This window comes from Hypomesus nipponensis, chromosome 23, assembly GCF_054491055.1.
Source record: "Hypomesus nipponensis isolate SF chromosome 23, ASM5449105v1, whole genome shotgun sequence".
NCBI lineage: Eukaryota > Metazoa > Chordata > Actinopteri > Osmeriformes > Osmeridae > Hypomesus > Hypomesus nipponensis.
The window spans coordinates 5,973,785-5,995,058 of NC_140383.1; the positions used below are offsets into that span (position 1 = coordinate 5,973,785).

The following is a 21,274-nucleotide window of genomic DNA, read 5'->3' on the forward strand; positions in this document are numbered from 1 at the left end:
TTTCTCTCTCTTTTCTGGAAACATGCTCCACATGTCGTGGTGATGGGCGTCGCAAGGAAGATAACTCAAAGCGAACAGGGCTGCCGCTAGGTGGGGAGGCAGAGTATCCAAGCTCCAGCTCATCATCCAGTGTCATCTTCTCCTCCTCAGCTCTTTTCAGGGACATGTAGTCATCAATGGGCATTAGAAGCGCCTCATCGCTCATGTCACCCAGAGAACGTCTTCTTGATCTGAATGAAGCCTCAGACTCAGGGGAAGGTGAGCGCCTGGCTGGTCTGACAGTTTCCAAGTCATCCTGTGTGAGCTTTGGAATACGCCATCTTGGCCTGTACTGGTCAGTAATTCTAGGTAGGGGCATTACATAGAACTGCTCCCATCTGGAGAGACGGATGCGTTTTTGTCTCTTCTGGACAATCTTGTCCATTTTCTCAGGCATCTCATACTGGTCTCTGAGTTTCCTGTACCACTTCATATCAGAGAGAGGCACAAAGTGTTTGATCAACATATCCTCATCCAAAGCTGTAGCATCATGGACACGAGGTTCAGGGATCTCATAGGGCATTCGGATTGTCCTCTCCTCCACAGTTGTCTTTTTGACCTGTGTTTCTTTCGCAATGTCAAACTCACCCTGGATATGTTTGGTGCTCACTGCAGGCTTGTAGATATCTGCAGCATGTTTCAAGGCCTCTTGGGCCGCAGGATTGAGTCCTAGGTGTTCTTCGGTAGTTGCGATGTGCTGGGCCATCTTCATTGTCTTTTCAATCTGTTTCTGCACATACCTCTGTTTCTCCTCTTCACTCTTATATTCTCTCCTTGTGTATGTGAGGCGCTCCACCTTTAGTGTGGCTTGGCAGCTCGCAGATCCAGCAGCATTTGTTGCAGTAACCTTGTAGACTCCAGAGTCTTCAATAAGAGTTTCTCTGATGTGCAGAACATGATAGTCTACATCCTCTTGAACAACTGCAATCTGTGGTCCAAACTGCAGAGGCTGACCATCCTTCTCCCACTTGAGAGTGGGTGCTGGTATAGCTGAAACTCTGAGGTCAAAGCGGACACTGTTTCCTTCACCACACTCCACGTTAGCCAACAGACGTTTGAACATAGGCCTCATGGTCTCCTCCGTCACTGGGTGATGAGTTACTGTGAGACGAGCTGTGCAGCTGTCCTCACCAAACTTGTTGTTAGCCATGACAGTGTACTCTGCGTCATCCTCAAGATCCAGGTTGTGGATCATCAGCTGATAGAGACCCTTGTCGCTAGTGAAGGTGTACTTCCTGTCATTGTCACCTGGTTTGATTCTCTGGCCTGCCTTCAGCCATGTGACATGGGGTTCTGGATGCACAGTGATGGTGACACCAAAACGCACATCCTCACCAATGTAAGCTGCACGGTTGTAGAGAGGCAGAGTGAACTCAGGAGGTCTCTGCAACAGTTTTGTCTTGTCAAGCTTGCCCCTCAGTTTCTTGACAGTGCGTCCCAAGAAGTATTCGCGGTATGACCTGACAGTTTCAACAAAGAGTTCTCCACAGGCACTAGCCTCACTGTCCTCATTAACAACTTTGCACCTGTAGACACCATCATCAGATGCTTCGATGTCCTTCACATAAATGCTGGCAAATCCATTGCTGTAAGAAATTTCATATTTGGTACTTGGATGCAGTTGTCGTGAACCAAAGTACCAGCTCACCTGTGTGGTCTTGTCATAGTTATCAATGCTGCAAGTGAATCGGACATGTCCGCCTTCCTCAGCAGTTCCATGCATGACTGAGCCTGCACGAACACCCTGGGTGGGGTATGCAATCTTCACCCTGGCAAAAGACACTCCTCTCTGGCTTCTGAAAGCCCCACCGTAGGCTACACGTGCAGCTGATACAATGGTGTTCCACTCCTTCTTTACCACTGTCTGGTAATACCTTCTGTGTCTCAGTGTTTTAATGATCTTTGTGCTAACGTTTTCCAGCTTCATCTTCAACCAGGGATGCTCCAAAGCTTCAGAAGCTGTCATACGCACCTTTCTATCCTTGATCAGAAGCCTGTCTACAAAGTCCATTGCTTCCTGACTGGTGTCCTTGAAAGCCTCTGCGTCGAAAATATACTCAACATTTGAGATATTTTCAATCATTTTGGTAGTGGACTCTGCAGCAAATGGATTGAGGCCACTGAGGAGTACATAGGCCAGTACGCCAACTGACCACATGTCGGTTCGTGAGCTCACCAGATCGTGGCGGTGGACTTCAGGAGCGCAGTACTCTGGAGAAGTGAACTGGATTCTGATGTTGTCTCCTGGGGTCAGTAGTCTTGCTTGGCCCATTTCAATAATCTTAACATTTGTGCTTCTTCTTGTGGAGTAGACAATGTTTTCAGGTCTGATATCAAAATGGCCATAGTGCTGACTGTGCAGGAACTTGATGCCTTGACACACTTGCCTCAAGTACCTAACAATCTCCTGTTCTGTAAGCTCAAAGTTGGCTGTGCCAAGACGTTCAAAGATATCAACTCCTGAGATGAACTCGTAGATCAAGACCATCTCATCCAAGCTCTCAAAGTACTCATGTAGATACATCAGGTTCTTGTGTCTACTTAGGTTAAGGGTCTCAATTTCCCTGTATACCAGCTCCTGATCTGTGCCCTTTACTTTGATTAACTTGGCCATGTATGTCTTTTTGGTACTGATTTCAACACAGCGGTGGACAATACCAAACTGCCCTCGAGCCAGCTCTTCAGAGATTGTGTACATGGATGCCAAGGTCTTGATCTTATGTTGTGGAGCCTCCCCCTTAGTGATTTCTCTTTCTTCATCAACTTCCTCATCATAGTTTCTGATAACAGACTTATCTTCCTTTGTGGTAACTGCCTCAGTTGGTGCAGTCGGCCCACTGACCCCAAACTGGTTCTCTGCAATCACACGGAACTGGTACTTTGTCTTGCCAAAGACATTAATCATGGTATACTGAGTCTCAGTGGTTTGGGCTGCACGGATCCAGCGGTCAGCTGTAGTGGGGCATTTCTCCACAATGTAGTTGATGATAGGGCTACCACCGTCATTGGCTGGAGTGTCCCAGGTTAAAGTGATTGAATCACGGGAGATGTCACTGATTTTGATACCCTTGGGAGGGTCTGGCACATCTGCCACATCAACCTCAATAGTTTGCTTGTCAGTGCCAAATCTGTTCTTTGCCGTTATAATGTAATAACCAGTATCCTTTCTTTGGACTCCCTTCTGGAAAACAAGTGAAGTGAAGGATCGGGTGGTGATGACTTGATAGTAGGGAGAGTTGGAGAGGATTTCTTGCCCCTTCTGCCAGATGATTGCTGGTTCAGGTTTGCCAGTGATAGGGATCTTTACAGTAATCACATCACCACGGACTGCATGGACTGCACCCATGCCCTGGAGATATTCGGGCAAGTGAATCTTTGCAGGAACTGTTGAAACATAAAAGGGATATACATATAAATGAGATTGGGCAACCAATACAAAAATGCCAAGTCAAATGCCAATGAACACACTGTAAAGTGAAAAAGCATACCCTCCACATCCAAGTTAACAGTTGTAGAGATGGATCCTTCTTGGTTTGTTGCTCTAATTTGATACACTGTTGCATCGTCTTCATCAGCAGCAGTTATGACAAGTTGGTAATAGCCTCCCTTGAATTCTTGTGCTTTGATCTTCTGTCCATCAGGCTGAATTTCTTTGCCACGCCTGTACCATTTGATCAGAGGTTTTGGATGTCCAACAACCTTGCATACAAATGTAGCATTGGCCTTGTACTTCACGGTCATGTCTCTAAGCTCGTCTCTGAACACAGGGGGTCGTGGAGCGTGCTCTGATTTGGGAATGATGGCTTCGGATATTTCACTCCAATCACTCTCACCACCAATATTCTCACACTTGACACGGAACTCATACTCAAAGCCCTCAATTAGGCCAGTGACCTTGTAGGTGGTCTCGTGGATCTCTTCAGTGCAGACTGAAATCCATTTGTTTTGCTTCTTCTCACGTTTGTCCAGGAAGTAGTTCTTAATCTTGGCACCTCCATCACTACTTGGTGGTTTCCAAGACACAACGCAGGAATCCTTTGTGACACCAGTAACAACGGGCTGCTGTGGGATTCCGGGTTTTTCTGAAAATACAGACAGTAGTGTTAATGAAATGCACTTTTCGTCCCTTTCCTGATTATTTTAGTGAACTTGTTCTTTTCCTGTAACTGTACATGTCATCCTACTCACCAAATGGACTCTTAATGATGAGAACGGATGGAATCTCCAGAGAAGCACTGACACCATATTGGTTCTGAGCTGAAACACGGAAGTAATATCCAGCACTCTCAGTCAGGTTGGGAACGCGGCAAGTTGTTCCTGAGACAGAGGATGACACAAGGTGCCACTCCTCGCCCTCCTTTGCTTCACGTTTCTCTACAATGTAGTTGGTGATCATTGAGCCACCATCATCCTTTGGAGGCTTCCAGCTGATGATTATAGAGCTCTTCAACAGTGCATCCACAACAATGGGCCCCTCTGGGATAGTAGGTTTATCTGTAAATAAAGTAAAATAAAATAAAAAGGGGAATTAATTTAAGATATAAAAAACTTTAATATTCTTGCAAGGATTGTAGGAAAATTATTTACCTTGAATTTCAACACGAAGGAAGGTGTCAACAGTGCCGAATTTGTTGCTCATTTGCACCTTGTACCGGCCAGCATTGGTCTTGCGTTGAACATTCCGAACAACCAGATGAGAGTAGCTCTCTGTATTCTCAATGATGACATTCTCAGATGGATTTAAAGGCTTCTTGTCATAGAACCACATAATCTGTGGAATAGGACGGCCGATGTAGACTACATGGAGACGGAGGCTGGTTCCACAGCCAGCATAGTACTTATCTTTCAGAGGGAAGCCGGGGTGGAACTGAGGAGCGGCATGTAGGAAAAGCTTTCCGCTGGTCTCAACCTCCCCGGCCTCATTTACAGCTCTGCAAGTGTACAGACCCTCATCTTCCTGTTCATCTGTGGCCACGGTCAAAGAATGGTTGCGACCATCAGAACTCATCTTGTATTTGCGGCTCTGGATCAGCTCCTTGCCATACCGGTACCATTTGATCTCTGGCAGAGGTCTGCCAATGATCTGGCACACCAAAGTTCCAGATTCACCTAGTTTTGTAGTTACGTCTTTAATTTCCTCCTTCAGACATGGAGCCTCTCCAACTATAAAAACACAATCATATTATGAGCATGATTATTAGAGATTTGGAGATATACATTTGTTTATGTTATATGTTATAATTTGAACAAAATGTGTTAACATACCGCTCAGTTTTGTCTTAATGCCCATGGCAGTTCTGCGGGGCCTGCTCAATCCAGTCTCATTCTCAGCAATAATACGGAACTCGTACTCTGTAGCCTCCATAAGACCACCCATGGTAAACTGTCTGTCCTTGGAACGTTCTTTGTTGCATTTCTTCCAGGCACTTTCCCCTGCCTCTCTGAACTCTATCCAGTAGCCCAGGATCTCCTTTCCACCATCACACTCTGGACGCAACCAGTGGATAGTGATGCAGTCCTTGGCAACTGAGATTATGTCAATCTCGCCAGGTTGACTTGGTTTGTCTGTGAAACAATAGGCGTAATTATTATAGACACTGCAATGTAATTTTGTCATCTTTTATTACATACATTCTGTATAATTTTAGTTATGCTGAGTTTTAGTAAAGGTCATGATAACTCACCGAATGGATCTTTGCAGACAACTGAATCGGATTCGGGTCCAGCCTCACTCTTACCAACGTCATTCTGAGCGACTACCCTGAACTTGTATTCAGCATCAGGGATGAGTCCAGTTACAGTGTACATGGTGGTGGTGATGTGTGTCTTGTTGTGACGCACCCACTTCTCAGTGGACACTTCTCTTCTCTCAACAAAGTAGCCTGTGACACGGGTGCCACCATCATCCTTGGGCCTGGACCAGGACAGAGAGATTGTGCTCTTGGTGACATCCATAATTTCTGGTGGGTTGCTTGGTGGTTCTGGAGGACCTGTACATATAAACACACATAGTTAGAGGAGGAATTGTTCAACACAAGAACTATGTATTTGTTTGTGTGAACCATGACCAATACTCACATAGAGGGGTCTTTGGTATGACAGACTCATCAGATTTTAGGGATCTGCTGACGCCAAACTGGTTCTCTGCTGATATCTTGAAGTGGTACTCAACATTCTCCTTTAGTCCTTTGACCACCAGAGATGTCTCAAGGACCCTGGAGTCCACAGTGCACCAAGCTGCCTTAGGAACCTCGCGTCTCTCAACAATGTATCCCAAGACATCTGAGCCACCATCGTCTGAGGGAGGTCTCCAACTAACTCTGACAGAACGAGCCTGGATATCATCAAACTCTAGAGGACCTTCTGGGACATCAGGGCGTCCAATTACCTTCACCTTGATGTAGACAACCTTCTTGCCGCATTTGTTTTCCAGAATTAGGTCATAGGTGCCGGTATCCTCTTTGTACGCCTCCTTGATCACCAGCTCAGTGATGTCATCAGTGGAGACAATCATGGCTCTGTGAGAAATATCTCGGCCTTCCTTGGTCCACTTACAGGTAGGAACTGGTTTACCCTTGATTGGCACAGACAGTCTGATAACTCCACCCTGTCGGACCACATAGCCTTCCTCATACTTGCTATCCAGCTCATAGTCAGGATAGTCTGAAAGAAAATATTAAAAGTTAGAAACCACAATTATCAATACATTGAATAATACAATCCTACACATGTATTCATTGTTATGTTTTGACTAGATATTTCCTTACCAAGCATCTCTGTAACCTTAACCACCCCTGGTATTTCAGCTGGTTCTCCTGATCCTCCAGCATTGCAGGCCATGACACGGAATTTATACTCTGCTCCCTGGGGCATATGTGTCAGTGTGTATTCACAGATCTTTGTAGGTGTTGTGTTACACTTAGTCCATTCCACCTGGTCCACTTTCTGCATCTCAATCAGGTAGCCAGTGACAATGGATCCACCCTCATCTTCAGGTGGACTCCAGGCCAGAGACACTGAGGTCCTGGTGCTGTCTGTCACTCGAGGATGCATAGGTGCAGTTGGGGGCTCTGCTCACACAGGAAAAAAGTATTTAATTAGAAATAGGGCGGAATAGAAAGTGACAGTGGTCTGTACATTCAATTCTAAAACGTGTAAAATGAAAATCTTTCTCATTTGCTTACCAACGGGATCCATGGCGATAGCAGGTTTGGAGCCCAAGCTTGGTTTTCCTTCACCCCTGGAGTTAATGGCTGTGACTCTGTATTCATACTCCAAGCCTTCGATCAGACCTGTAGATCTGTATCGGGTCATTGTTACTGGGTTCTTGTTGATGCGCATCCATCTGTCAGACCTGACCTCCTTTCGCTCAATGATGTATCCGGCCAGAGTGGAGCCACCATTATCCTCTGGTGGCTGCCATGTTACGGTCATGCCTTCATGAGTTACATCAACAATGTCTGGTGTGCTGGGTGGTCCGGGTATGGCTGTAAAGAGAAGGAAGAGGGAAAAAAAGGGGTAGAGAAAAAAAAGATAGAAATGTTAAACAATTATATCCAAATAAAATGCAATACTCAAATTATTCTGGGATAGTTTTATGCTGAATGTCAACGTACTCTTCAAACTCTTGCACTCTACAACTTCTGACTGCATGAATCCACCAATGCCGAAGCGGTTTGTAGCAGCAACACGGAACACGTATTCAGTTCCTTCTGACAGTCTTGTGAATTTGAAAGTGGGCCTCGTTACAGACTCGGACACAGACAACCAGCCAGGACGGTGTGCATCACGCTGCTCAACCACATAGCCGCTAACGTTAGCACCGCCATCCTTCTCTGGTGGTTCCCAGCTAACAGTCACAGAGCTGCCATCAACCTCTTCAATTTTCATCGGTCCTATGGGTATTCCAGGTTTGTCTAGAGAGAGAAATTTGAATGGTTGAAAATGTTATATTGTAATACAGTATTATAAAGTATCTTCAAACTTTTTACACAAACACAAGCAAAGAAACAAAAACACTTACCAAGGATAATGATTTTGATAACCTCTCTGGCAATTCCTGTTGCATTCTTAACTTCCAGAGTGTAATCACCAGTGTCATCAATTGTGGTCTCACGGACAATTAGTTTTGTGTATTTTGCTGTGCTTTCAATCTTGACACGGTCAAGACTGTCCTTCATCTTAACACCAGCAAAGAACCATGAGCAGACAGGCAAAGGTTTACCCTTAATGGGCAGGTTGAGGTCAATTGGTTTGCCTGCTGGGACATTGACAATCTTCTGTGGAATTCCAGCCAGATCAATCTTGGGTGCCACTGTGTGGGGGGGGGGGGGTAAAAAACGTTTTTATACTTTGTGGAAACATTCATGCTTTACAAAAACATAGTTATTATGGGCATTTAGGCAGGAATTCATATTTAGTTTATTGTACTTGTAATCATAATTCTGACATGGCATACCTTTCTGTTCCTGAACAGTGATAGGACTCATGATCTCTCTAGCCTCGCTGACTCCCCTGCTGTTGGTGGCTCTGATTCTGAATAGATACTGCTCATTCTCTGTCAGGGAAGTGACAGTATGCTGGGACACTGATGACTTCACAGTTGACACAGCACTCCATCTGTCTGATCCAACCTTGCAGGCCTCAATGACGTAGCCTGTCACTCGGCTGCCACCATCAGAAAGAGGCTTCTCCCACTTCAGAATGACTGAGGTCTTTGTCACATCCACAATTTCCATATCTTGAGGAATTGATGGAACTTCACAGAGCAGGACAGACTCAGGAATCTCACAACCTTCTCCGATACCATAGATGTTCTCTGGTAATACTCGGAAGAAGTAGTGAACTCCCTCTTCCAGACCAGTGATTCTGTACAATGTTTTCCTACATTCCGTTGTAACTGTCTTGTACGATTTCATTGAAGCTTCTCGTTTCTCAATGATGTAGTTGTTGATAGGAGCTCCGCCATCAACACTAGGTACATCCCATGTAATTACCACAGATTCCTTAGTATAATCTTTCACTTTAACGGCCCCAGGTGGTCCAGGAGTGTCTGAAAAACACACACCATGTTAACTGACCCTAATTCCATATTAAATTATACAATTATTTTATCACATAATTACAGTGTATTGTATTTAGCCTCCACACAATTTACCATAAATCTTGACGAGAACAGTTGCTGTCCTCTTGCCAGATGGGTTCTCTGCCTCAACAATGTATTTTCCAGCATCATAACGATGGACCTTCTCAACTACCAGAGATGTGTAGCTGTCAGTGGTGTCAATGAAGCCTCTGCTCTGAAGGTCCACTCCCTTCTTCCTCCAGGTGATGATTGGCGTGGGTCTCCCAGTCACTGTCATAAACAGCCTCAGAGTGCCACCAGCCCGCAGACACACAGTCTTCTTCAGGTCATCACCAAGTTCAAGATCTGGGATTTCTGTTGGACAAAGGTTCATCGTCATTATGATGTGCCTATCAAGATATAAACCTGCTACTGAGTATCTGGAACTGTCTATGGTCAATGGCTTAACAATAAGCAATGTTTCCTCACTGTCACAGTACTGTCCCAAAGTGCAAAATGAATCGTCCCAAACTGAACTTGACCTGTCCCATAATGTTAGGTGTGTATCTACATATTCAAGTACAATGTTGTGTACAACCTTTTTTATTTGTTAAGTTCTAAATCCAAATTTTCGTGAAATTCCTGACGAGTGTCACTGTCAAAAGCTAGCCGGTCGATATGGGTTCCCATTTGGTTATTTATATCGGTTATATATTTGGTCATTTTATATCAATACAGTTAACCATGCAAACTTACCAACTTTCTCCACAGGCTCGGTTTCCACACTTGCTTCACTGAATTCACCAGTGCCCTTGTCGTTAACAGCTGCCACACGGAAGCAGTACTTCTTGTTGCTGGCCAGACCAGTGGCAACATAGTTGTTAGTCTTCAGAACCTTTTGGTGAGCTCTATACCACTGCTCTGTTCCCTCCTCCAGAATCTCAACTACATAACCAGTCACATCAGAACCACCATCATACATAGGCCTGGTCCAGGCAAGGCTGATGCTATGTTTAGTGCTGTCTGTCACCCGTGGTATGGAAGGTGGAGCAGGAGTGTCTAGAAAAAAAGAGCAAATTCACATTTTTGTTTAAAAAAATTGTTAGGTTTCGTCTTTATGAATGATCCATGAATATCCTAATATGATGCTTACAGGTTGGATCTTTGCAAAGAACATATTGGGAGGCTTCGCTGGGCTGACTGTTTCCAGCAGCATTCACGGCTGTGACACGGAACTGGTAGTCGCTGCCCTCCAGCAATCCGGAGATCTTTAGACGTGTGTCATAAATGGTGAAGGTCTTGTTCACTCTGGTCCACCTGAGACTGCTCGTCTCACGTTTGTCAACAAGGTAGTTCTTGATCTCACTCCCACCATCACTCTCTGGCTTCATCCATTCAATAATGACATGTTCCTTTCCAACAGCCGTGATCTCTGGTGCTCCAGGAGGTGAAGTGATAGCTGAAATATATTTTATGATATGCAGTGGTCAATAAAGTATACACATTTTAAGCACATGTAAGTAGACACATGATAGTATTTGGACAGGAACAACCCTTACTGTATGCGTTTCTTGCAATAACAGGGTCAGACTCCAGAGGTACTCCAGGTCCATACTTGTTGACTCCTCTGACACGGAAGACGTACTCATTATTCTTGATGAGTTTACTGCTGACACATGCCAAGGTTTTACATTCTGTTTCCATAATGACCCAGTTGAGGCGGCTGGTCTCGCGTCTCTCTACAATGTAGTGAGAGACTAAGTCTCCACCATCCTCTAACGGAATCTTCCAGGATACACTACACTTCTCCTCTGTGACTCTGCTGATGATAACCTTGTCAGCAGGAGGCCCAGGCGTATCTGGAATAGAAAGCAGACACATAGTTATTAGTAATTGGTTTGATTCTTCTGCAAACAGGACAAACAATAATTAATTATTATGTGTGGAATTATTATGGAAGCATGTGTTGGGAGGTCAGGTATTTTCTGACATGGAAATTGAAAGAAAAAATTGTATATTTTATATTATGTGTGAAGAAAGCCTGAGCGTATTTTGTAAGTGTGTACTTTCATGTACTTTGTTTTGCTTACCGAGTACTTTAACATTGACTGCTGCTGTCTTGGTGCCGCTGGCATTTTTCACAGTGAGGATGTACCTGCCAGTGTCATTCCTGTCACAGTTTTTGATGATGGCCATGGCTCTGGAGCTGGTATAGGTCAGAGAATATTTCTCTCCCAGTTCTAGAATCTTTTCACCCTTGGACCAGAACACTTTAGGCTCTGGTTTACCTCCCACTGCCCCATCCAAAACCAGGTCTGACCCAGCACGAATAGTGACTGTCTCTCCAACCAGCGTTCTGTCAAGTTCAGCTTTTGGAGGGGCTGTAACACAAAATTAAGAGAATGTCAGAGTGTTTTATTTTCATAATTCTTCATGTTGAAATGCATTGAATAGTGAAGTATTGTTGTGACTTACTGTACTCATCCTTGCAGGTAATGGGTCCTGTGGACTCTGATGGAGCACTGTGTACACCAGCTCCATTTCTGGCAATTACACGGAACTCATACACTTCATCTTCTCCCAGATTAGCCACGGTGAAATTTGTGTCTGTGATTGTGGTGTAGTTGCATTTCAACCAGCGTGTGTCATCATATTCATCTGTGCTGTAAGGCTTGCGCTCAACAACGTAGCCAACAATCTTGCTGCCACCATCATTTTCAGGTACAGACCAGGCGATTGTGACTGAGGATCTAGTGATATCTGTCACCTCAGGTTTGCCAGGAGGATCTGAACATGATAGACAAAAGGACAAGACAGTTAAGGGACGACATGGACCAGTGGAGGTAAAAAGTATTAAACCATTACACTTAACCCATTAAAGTCTCTGACAGGTGTTGTACTCACCCACAGGATTCAGTGCCACCACTGGCCTGGAGGCTTCACTGGCTTTGCTCAGACCAGCAATATTCATTGCGTAAACTCTGAACTGGTACTCCAAGCCCTCAATAAGACTGGATACTTTGTATTGGGTGTCAACACATGGGATCTTGTTCTCCCTCACCCAGAGGATGGTGTTTCTCTCTTTTTTCTCTATCCAGTAGCCTGTTATTCCACTGCCTCCATCATGGTATGGCAGGTCCCACTTGATGCCAATGGCAGAAGCAGAGACAAACAGCACATCTGGGCGTGTTGGAGGACTTGGGGGAACTATTAAGACAAACAATGGAAACAATTGTTAATGTTGTGTTCTTAACATTTTCATCATCTGTAAATTGATTTAACACATAATACAACTTACCAAATGGATGTTCAATAATCACAGGTGTAGTCTCAATGGACTTGCTCACGCCAAACTTGTTCTCAGCACACACACGGAAGGTGTACTCCATGTATTTGGTCAGACGGGTGACTTTTATTGTGGTGCGCTTGACACTGGAGTTCACAACCTGCCAGGATGTCGATCCAGACTCGCGCTTCTCAACAATGTAGTTAGTTATTTCAGTGCCGCCATCATCTGAGGGGTCTGCCCATGACAGTGTGCAGGACTCAGATGAGACAGAGGATATTTCCACAGGGCCAGTTGGTGCACTGGGTCTACCAAACACCACAACTGTCACAGTGAAGGTTTTCACTCCAGCCGCATTCTCCAGAATTAGGTAATACTTTCCACTATCTCCTCTCTTGCTGTCTTTTACAACCAGGGTCGTCTTTTCATGGTTGGACTTGATAGACACCCTGTCAGTCTCCTTCAATTTCATCTCTTCCAGTTTCCATGTTACCTTTGGAGCTGGTCTGCCACTTATAGGAATATCAATGATGAACTTGTCACTGGTCTTGCATGTGATGAGTTGGTTGTTGATGCTGCTGAGGTCAGCAGTAGGCTCAATGCGGGGCTCCTTGATGACAACAGAACCAAAGGCATCTCTTGCCTCACTGATGCCAGCATCGTTCTTGGCTTTGACACGGAAATTGTACTCTGTGTTTTCAATCAAGCCTTCCAGAACCATTTTCAGAGACTTTGTCTCACCACCCATTAACCAGCGGTCAGACCCCTTGGCCCTAAGCTCCACAATGTAGCCTCTGACTCGGCTGCCACCATCATGTTCAGGCTTTAGCCAGGCCAGAGAAGCTGTGGAGTTGCTTGTGTCGATGACATCCAGCCTCTTGGGTGGAGCAGGTTCCTCCGTGGCAATGACAGGCTCAGTCATCTCCAGTGGCTCACCCTGACCATACTGGTTAACTGCAATAACTCTGAAGACATAAGGAAGACCTATCTCCATGTTGGTTGCTCTAATTATTTGACGTGTGCACTTGGTGCTAACTTCTTGCCAGCTGAGACGGCTGGCCTCACGCATATCCACAATGTAGTGATGAATGCGAGCTCCACCGTCATTGCTGGGAGCGTCCCACATGAGGGTCAGTGCTCCTCTGGTCACGTCCTTGAAGGAGATTTTACCTGGTGGTCCAGGAGTATCCAAAACCTTCACAGTGAAGGTAATAGACTTCCGCCCACTGTTGTTTTCTAGAGTCAAGGTGTATTTTCCAGCCTCGTATCTGGTGCAGCCTTCAATAGTCAAGGTGCTAAATGAGTCAGTAGTGTTGATATCTGCCATTACTGGCACCTCACCATCAGCCTTGGTCCAGGTAGCCAGAGGAATAGGTTTGCCACGGAAAGGAATATGGAGAGTAACAGTGCCTCCATTCCTTACAATGTGGTTCTGTTTGAAGCTTGCATCAATGTCAATTTCTGGAGACGTCAGTCTGTCCACAGCTTGCACTGGATTGGGAATTGTACAGGCTTCTCCCTGTCCTGTTCCATTCACTGCACAAACACGGAACTTGTACATCTCACCAGCAACCAGACCTTTAGCTGTGTAGACGTTATTGATGCATAACTCTGTGTTGACTTTGTGCCATTCCTCCAGACTAGCCTTGCACATCTCAATATTGTAACCAATAACCTCCATGCCACCATCAAACACAGGTTTGATCCAATCCAGGGTGACAGAGGACTTGGTGGAGTCAGTAACTTTGACCACAGAGGGGGCACTTGGTGTGCTGGTTGGCTCTCTGCACTTGAAAAGCCTGGATGTGCTGCTGGCAGGTCCTATTCCAGCTCCATTCTCAGCCATCACACGGAACTCATACTCATATCCCTCGGTCAGGTGGGTGACTCTGTGTCGTAGCTCAGTGATGGGTCTCTTGGAGGAAACCTTCACCCACATCAGACTCTTCTTCTCACGTCGCTCCAGGATGTAGTGTTTGATCTCGTTACCTCCATCTGACCTGGGCCTAGTCCAGCACATTGTGATGCTATTTCCTGTAATATGTGTGGCGTCTGGTGTACCTGGGGCTTCTGGCACAGCTGAGGAACAAAAACAAAAATGCATGTTTAATATCTTCCATTTATTGTTCAATAAATTAAATATACTGATAACTGCAGAGAGCATTTTGAAATGGTAAAATATCAAAGCTATGTAAACAATTTGTCTTCAGAACTTACTGAATTGCATCTGTGCAACGACTGGTTCAGAGTCCAGAGGTCTGCCATCACCAAACTTGTTGACGGCAGAGACACGGAACTGATACTCATTGCCCTTGATCAGTTTAGTGACGTTGAAGGAGCAGGCTTCACACTTGCTGGTCACCATTGCCCAGGAGATCCTGGAGGTCTCTCTCTTCTCTACTATGTAGTGAGTGATGGCAGAGCAGCCATCGTTCTCTGGAGGGTTCCACCAAACTGTACACTTCTCTGCAGTGATGCCTGTGAAACGGATGGGACCCTCAGGAGGCCCAGGGGTGTCTAAAAAAAACAGAAAATGTGTATGGTTAACATAACTATCTTAGTGAATAAATATACTTCAAGTTCTATAATTGGTATGGATGCAACTCTTGAATATTTTACTGTGTGACCAACCTTGTACTCTGATATTAACTTCTGCTCTCTTAGTTCCTGAGCTGTTCCTGGCCTCCACTGCGTAGATGCCACGGTAACTACGGTCTACGTCGCGGGCAAAGAGTGAGCTGCTTCCGATGGTTGTTGTAATGTCAATCATCATCTTCTTATCAATCTCTGTACCGTCCTTGTACCATGTGACCTGAGGTACGGGGCGCCCGGTGATGCTGCACTTTAGTTTGATGTTCTCACCAGCCTTGAGGGTAACGGCCTGGTTAGCATCAAACTCAATGTCAGGAGTAACTATAAATAGAAAAATATACAGAGTCAGAAATGCATATCACAATTACATAAAATAACATAACATTTTCATGGCAGAGTAATACTCTATAGTAATAATAAGTATTTTTTTCTCCATTGGTTTCTCACCACTCTCGTCCTTGGTCATGATGTAGCCTGAGGACTGGGAAGGTGGACTGACAGTTCCAACAGCATTCCTGGCAATCACCCTAAACTCATAGCGGTCACCAGCAGAGAGTCCAGTGACGGTGAACTGTAATTCACAGATGTCAGTGAAGTTGCACCTCAGCCAACGGCCTCTGCCCTGGCGTCTCTCCACGCTGTAACCCACAATCTTACTGCCTCCATCTCTCTTGGGTAAGCCCCACTTGAGAGTCACAGAGTCTCTTGTGCAATCAATACAGTTGGGAGTGCCAGGGGGGTCTGTAGAGGGAAGGAAACGTCAACTTTCCAATGCAGTGAATGTATTTTATAGTAAGTATGTTCATAATTAAATATTTACACATTGTAAATATTGGTGTACTCACCAACTGGAGAGATGGCAAGCGCATGCTTGCTCTGCTCACTGACAGGACTCAGGCCAGCATTATTCTCAGCATATACTCTAAATGAGTACTCCAAACCCTCAATCAAACCAATGATTCTGTAGTCTCTTGCAGAAATGATGCTGGAATTCACTTTGGTCCACAACAAGCTATTTCTGTCCTTCTTCTCCACGTGATAGCCAGAGATTGGTGAGCCACCATCAAAACCAGGTGCTTCCCACTGAATGGTCATGCCATCACTGGTGACATTGTATGCCACAGGCTTTCCTGGGGAACCTGGGGGCTTGTACTGGTGCTGGGCTATAACTTCTGTTGAATTCAATGCCTCGCTTACTCCGTATTTGTTCTCAGCACGCACTCTGAACTGGTACTCTGTTCCTTTGACAAGGTTGGGGATTTTGAATGTGGTCCTTACAACACTGGAGCAGACCATCTTCCAGTTAGCTTGGGAAGTCTCTCTTTTCTCCACGCTGTAGCAGGTAATCTCTCCACCTCCGTCATCCTGTGGTTCATCCCATGATATGATAATGCCCTGTGCTTTGATCTCATCAAATCGAATAGGTCCAACAGGTACAGAGGGTGGTGCAAGAATGAGCACTTTAATATCAAAGAAGTTCTTGATCTGTCTATTGTCCAGCACCAGTGTGTACATGCCAGCATTTTCCTTCTTGGAGCTTCTGATTGTCATTGCAGTTTTGTTATCAGTTGTGCGGAAGCGAATCTTCTCACTTTCCTTCAATGGTACATTGTCCTTCATCCAGCTAATGACAGGTTTGGGCTTGCCCTTGAATGGAAGCTCAATGTGGATATTTTGGCCAAGGCGAACACTGAGATCCCCATTTGGATAATCAATCATGTTGGCCTCAGGTGGGATAATAAAGTCCTTCACTGTGATAGGTCCAATCAAGGAGAAGTCGCTGTTTCCTTTCTCATTTTTGGCGAATACTCTGAAGTCCATCACAGTATTCTCCTTAAGGTTTGAAACTTCATATGTGCAACGCTTGCTTGTTCCACCCAGGGTCCATGTGGTCTCTTCCTTTAGCTTCTTCTCAATGATATAGTCTGAGATGTGGCTGCCACCATCATGATCAGGCTTAGTCCACTTCAGCATCACAGATGTCTTGGTAGAGTCTGTCATGACCAACTCCTTTACTGGACCGGGGGTCTCGGTTGCTCTGACAGGCTCTGTAGTCTCACATGTGTCACCAACTCCATACTCATTCTCAGCAGACACACGGAAGAAGTAAGCAATCTCCTCAGACAGACCATCAATTTTGTATGTTGTATTGGTGCACTCTGTTGTCACAACAGTGTATGCCTTCATGGTGGAATCTTTCTTCTCAACAATGTATTTGGTAACAGGGGAACCACCATCTATCAGAGGAGCTTCCCAGCTGAGAGTGAGTTTGTTTCTGGTGACATTCTTGATAATCAGCTTTTGGCAGGTGGATGGTGTGTCAAGCACCTTCACAGACACAGTGATGATCTTGGGTTCACCAACACCATTCTCAATTTCCAGGAGATATTTGCCGCAGTCATCGCGTGTAATCTTTGGAATGATGAGAAGGGTTGAATACTCTGTGTTGTTGATAGTGAACCTGGCATCACTGGCAAGGTTCTTGTCTCCCTTCCTCCAGGTGACGTTAGGAGCAGGTCTTCCCTTCAGAGGGATCCTAATCTCCACATCTCTTCCTGCTTTAGCTGTGTACTGGGTGGTCATGGAAACATCCAAGTCAAGGTCTGCTTCCTCTGTTGGAGAGAATGTTCCAATATTTGTTAAATATACAGAAAGATGGATGTTTCACCAATGTTTTGATTTAAAATGTCCATGTACTGTAAGTGTAAATCTACAAATACAAACCGAGAATATCTTTGGGTTGTACAGGCTGGTACGTCTGAATGTTTTCTCCTGCCCCAACACAATTGACAGCAGAGACACGGAAGAAGTAGTAGGTTCCTGGTTTCAGATGTGACGCAACATACTCTGTTGTCCGTACTTCACCGTTAGAGCTGATCACAACCCATTCCCTGTCCTCTGTGTTCATCTGCTCTACGATATAGCTGGTGATCTCACTGCCTCCGTCATACACAGGCTTCACCCAGCCCAGGGTGATGGAGGTTTTAGTGGAGTCAACCACTCTTAGTTTAGTTGGCTCACTTGGTGGATCTGCAATGAAGAAGAGGATAATGAATTAAGGAAATGTTATGTGATCAACACCAATTAGAACAAATGTGAATGACTGCTACTATACAATACGACTATTTAGAGTTTACATACCAATGGGATCATAGGCCTTGTAGAGTTCAGAACACAGTGAGTATTTTCCAGCTCCAGCCTTGTTTATGGCACAGACACGATATTGATATTCATTTCCTTCTGTAAGATTGGTGACTTTTTGCCTGGTGTCACGGATGGTGCCTTTGACCACCTTAAACCACTGCAGGCTCTTCTTTTCACGCTTCTCCAGGTAGTAGCCATCAAGGTCACTTCCTCCATCAAGAGCAGGCCTCTCCCAGATTACTGTCATTGTGGATTTGGTAATCATACTGACCGTGGGCTTGGATGGCTCGCTGGGAGGAACTGTGGAGAAGCATATTCAGCAGTGAATTTATTGATATATTATAACAGGCAACCATTTTTCAGGGTTGTATATTTCTGTTGTTTTCCTTACCAAATGCATTCTTGGCAACCACTGGCTCAGACTCCAGTGGATCACCAACTCCATATTTGTTGATGCCTCTGACTCTGAAGATGTACTCGTTGCCTTGGATCAATCTCTGGACATTGACAATACATTCTTCCAATTTCTCAGATATGATGGACCACATAATCCTACTGGTCTCACGCTTCTCTACAATGTAGTGAGTAACCAAGGCTCCACCCTCGTCATCAGGTGGGGCCCACATGATGGTGACATTATCAGCTGTGATCTTCTTAAACTGAATCTCTCCAGCAGGAGGTCCAGGCTTATCTGATAATGTCAAAACAAATTGAGATCTCTGTCTTAGTTTAATCAGAATAAATCCAAATGTATTGTCTCATGATACTGTATGTGCACATTAATATACAAATAATATGTAGATTTAGACACAGAAACATCCGTTTTAGTGTATAAAAATTAAAAAGTAAGACATACCAAGAATTTGCAATCTGACAGAGGCAAAGGCTGAGCCCAGAGAGTTCTTGACCTTGATCTCATATGCTCCTGTGTTGTGACGGGTGGTGTCCCTGATGATGATACTTGTAGAGTCAGCAGTGTGCTTGATTGTCTGCTGAGCCCCTGACTTAAGCTCCTTTCCATCCTTAAACCACTCAATGGTAGGTGCCGGCTTAGCTATGATACCAAATGTAAGTTCAACAATAGATCCAGCCTTGTGTTTCACTACTTCCAGATACTCCTGGGGAATTTCAATCTCGGGTGCACCTGCGAGAAATCAACAACATAATTAATTCAAATGTAGTTACATTAGCAACAGAATGCAATACAATGCAATACAATACAATACAACCTACCGAATGTGTCCACACAAGTAACTGGACCTGCAACGATGGATGGGTTGCTGACTGATCCAACAGCGTTCTTTGCCATTACTCTAAACTCATAAGATTCATCTTGAGTTAAGCCTGTCACAGTGTAATGTTTGTTTGTGATGTTGGTCAGATGAGCCTTTGTCCATCTTCCTTTTGGATCGTCTCTCTTCTCAATGAAGTAGCCTGTGATCTTGCTGCCACCATCAGAAGGCTTCTGCCATGCCAGGGTGATGGTATTCTTGGTGATATCAGTAATGCGGACATTGTTTGGAGGCTCTAAAAAACATAAAAAACAAACACATTTAAGTAATTGGGAAGGTGTGTCAAATAAGGATTAGAAAAAAATATGTAAATAAACCATGGTTAACAAAGTTTCAACACTCACCGCAGGCATCAATGGCCAGTACTGCGTCCGATATCTTGCTAATGGCACTCAATCCAGCTGCATTTTCAGCAGCTATTTTGAATTCATAGATGAGACCCGGGTTGATGTTTATCACTTTGTAGTGACAGGCACGGATAACAGTCTTGTTGACTTTCTGCCACATAATGCTGTTTCTGTCCTTCATCTGCAGGTGGTAGCCAAAGACGTGGCTGCCTCCATTAGAGGCAGGCTCCTTCCAGGTCACTGTGATACTCTCCTTGGTAACCGCTGTCACCACTGGTGCAGATGGAGCCTCGGGGACGGCTTAAAAAATCACAGGAAAGGCCATTAAAAACATAATTCACTCAAGCATGGTTAGCTGCAGTCTTAAAATGTGCTTGATAACATAGGAAACTTACTGTAAGGTAGGCTCACAGTGACAGTTGGAGAGTCAATGTGCTCGCTAATTCCATAGCGATTTTCAGCCTTTATTCTGAACTGGTACTCCTTTCCGGTAGTGAGCTTCATGATCTTCATGGTACATCTTGCTACAGCAGAGGAGACCTCGGTCCAATTTGCTGTGGTTGTCTGTCGTTTGAGGATGATGTAGTTGGTGATGGGGCTGCCGCCGTCGTATGAGGGAGGTAGCCACTTCAGGCTCACGCTGTCTTCTGTTACATCATACATCTCAACTGGTCCAACTGGGACACTGGGTCTATCCAGGACCACAATGTTGACAAAAGATTTGGTGGTACCACTGGCATTAGAGGCAGTAATGTCATATCTTCCAGAGTCTCCAGCAATACTGTCACGGAGTGTGATTTTAATACTATCAGGGGTGATCTCAGAGTTGAACCTCATTGTGGACTTCAGAACCACATTGTCCTTAGACAGAGACACCTTGGGAAGAGGTTTGCCAGTCATGGGGACGTCAACCTTCAAGTTGGATCCAGCTCTAACGTAAACAGTATTATGAGGGATGTTCTTCATGATTAATTCAGGTGATTCTGTGGAAAAAAAACAAGAAATTGCAATTAGAGCATGGTTTATAAATGTTTAGTACATTTATAGTCATTTGTACAAATAAAAACATTTGAAATTGTACTTAAACTTACCAAACTGATCTTTAACCATCACAGGCAGAGTCATGTCCTTAGATTCACTGAAACCAGCATGGTTTTCAGCACGGACTCTGAAAAAGTATTCAGCATTCTCCCTCAGGCCAGAGACAACAAGGTGGGTAGTCTTGGTCACGCCACATGTCACCCATTTTGTCTCCCCCTTTTCCAGAGCCTCCACCTGGTAACTGGTGATTCTGCTGCCACCATCTTGCTCTGGCTTGCCCCACAATAGTGACACACTGTCCTTAGTGACATCAGTGACACCCATACTAGGTGGTGGACTTGGTTTTTCTGAAAAAAAGGATGAAAGGTTGAACATAATAAATATTGTGACTTTAATCTCAATTAATTTTGCATCTGAATAATCCAATAGACATTTCAGTCAATTGATCATTAAATCCATTTAGGATAAC

At 44.7% G+C, this 21,274-nt stretch overlaps 1 protein-coding gene across 1 annotated transcript in view; it reads right to left on the reverse strand.

Moving 5' to 3' along the window:
• Positions 1-21,274, reverse strand: part of ttn.2 (titin, tandem duplicate 2) — a 150,455-nt gene that overhangs the window by 3,380 nt on the left and 125,801 nt on the right. Inside the window, exons 202-233 of the mRNA XM_084688466.1 lie at positions 20,856-21,152; positions 20,160-20,747; positions 19,762-20,064; positions 19,359-19,652; positions 18,982-19,269; positions 18,517-18,816; positions 18,123-18,425; positions 17,706-18,011; positions 15,827-17,593; positions 15,429-15,722; positions 15,021-15,302; positions 14,607-14,906; positions 12,402-14,468; positions 12,008-12,310; positions 11,579-11,890; positions 11,194-11,484; positions 10,663-10,962; positions 10,257-10,562; positions 9,860-10,162; positions 9,197-9,478; positions 8,498-9,091; positions 8,063-8,353; positions 7,656-7,955; positions 7,224-7,526; positions 6,807-7,109; positions 6,118-6,702; positions 5,724-6,029; positions 5,305-5,604; positions 4,627-5,202; positions 4,228-4,533; positions 3,528-4,121; positions 27-3,423 (exon numbers count right to left, since the gene is read on the reverse strand). Coding sequence (XP_084544592.1) covers positions 27-3,423; positions 3,528-4,121; positions 4,228-4,533; positions 4,627-5,202; positions 5,305-5,604; positions 5,724-6,029; positions 6,118-6,702; positions 6,807-7,109; positions 7,224-7,526; positions 7,656-7,955; positions 8,063-8,353; positions 8,498-9,091; positions 9,197-9,478; positions 9,860-10,162; positions 10,257-10,562; positions 10,663-10,962; positions 11,194-11,484; positions 11,579-11,890; positions 12,008-12,310; positions 12,402-14,468; positions 14,607-14,906; positions 15,021-15,302; positions 15,429-15,722; positions 15,827-17,593; positions 17,706-18,011; positions 18,123-18,425; positions 18,517-18,816; positions 18,982-19,269; positions 19,359-19,652; positions 19,762-20,064; positions 20,160-20,747; positions 20,856-21,152 — 17,341 coding nt within the window. The remainder of the gene's footprint in view (positions 1-26; positions 3,424-3,527; positions 4,122-4,227; positions 4,534-4,626; positions 5,203-5,304; positions 5,605-5,723; positions 6,030-6,117; positions 6,703-6,806; positions 7,110-7,223; positions 7,527-7,655; positions 7,956-8,062; positions 8,354-8,497; positions 9,092-9,196; positions 9,479-9,859; positions 10,163-10,256; positions 10,563-10,662; positions 10,963-11,193; positions 11,485-11,578; positions 11,891-12,007; positions 12,311-12,401; positions 14,469-14,606; positions 14,907-15,020; positions 15,303-15,428; positions 15,723-15,826; positions 17,594-17,705; positions 18,012-18,122; positions 18,426-18,516; positions 18,817-18,981; positions 19,270-19,358; positions 19,653-19,761; positions 20,065-20,159; positions 20,748-20,855; positions 21,153-21,274) is intronic.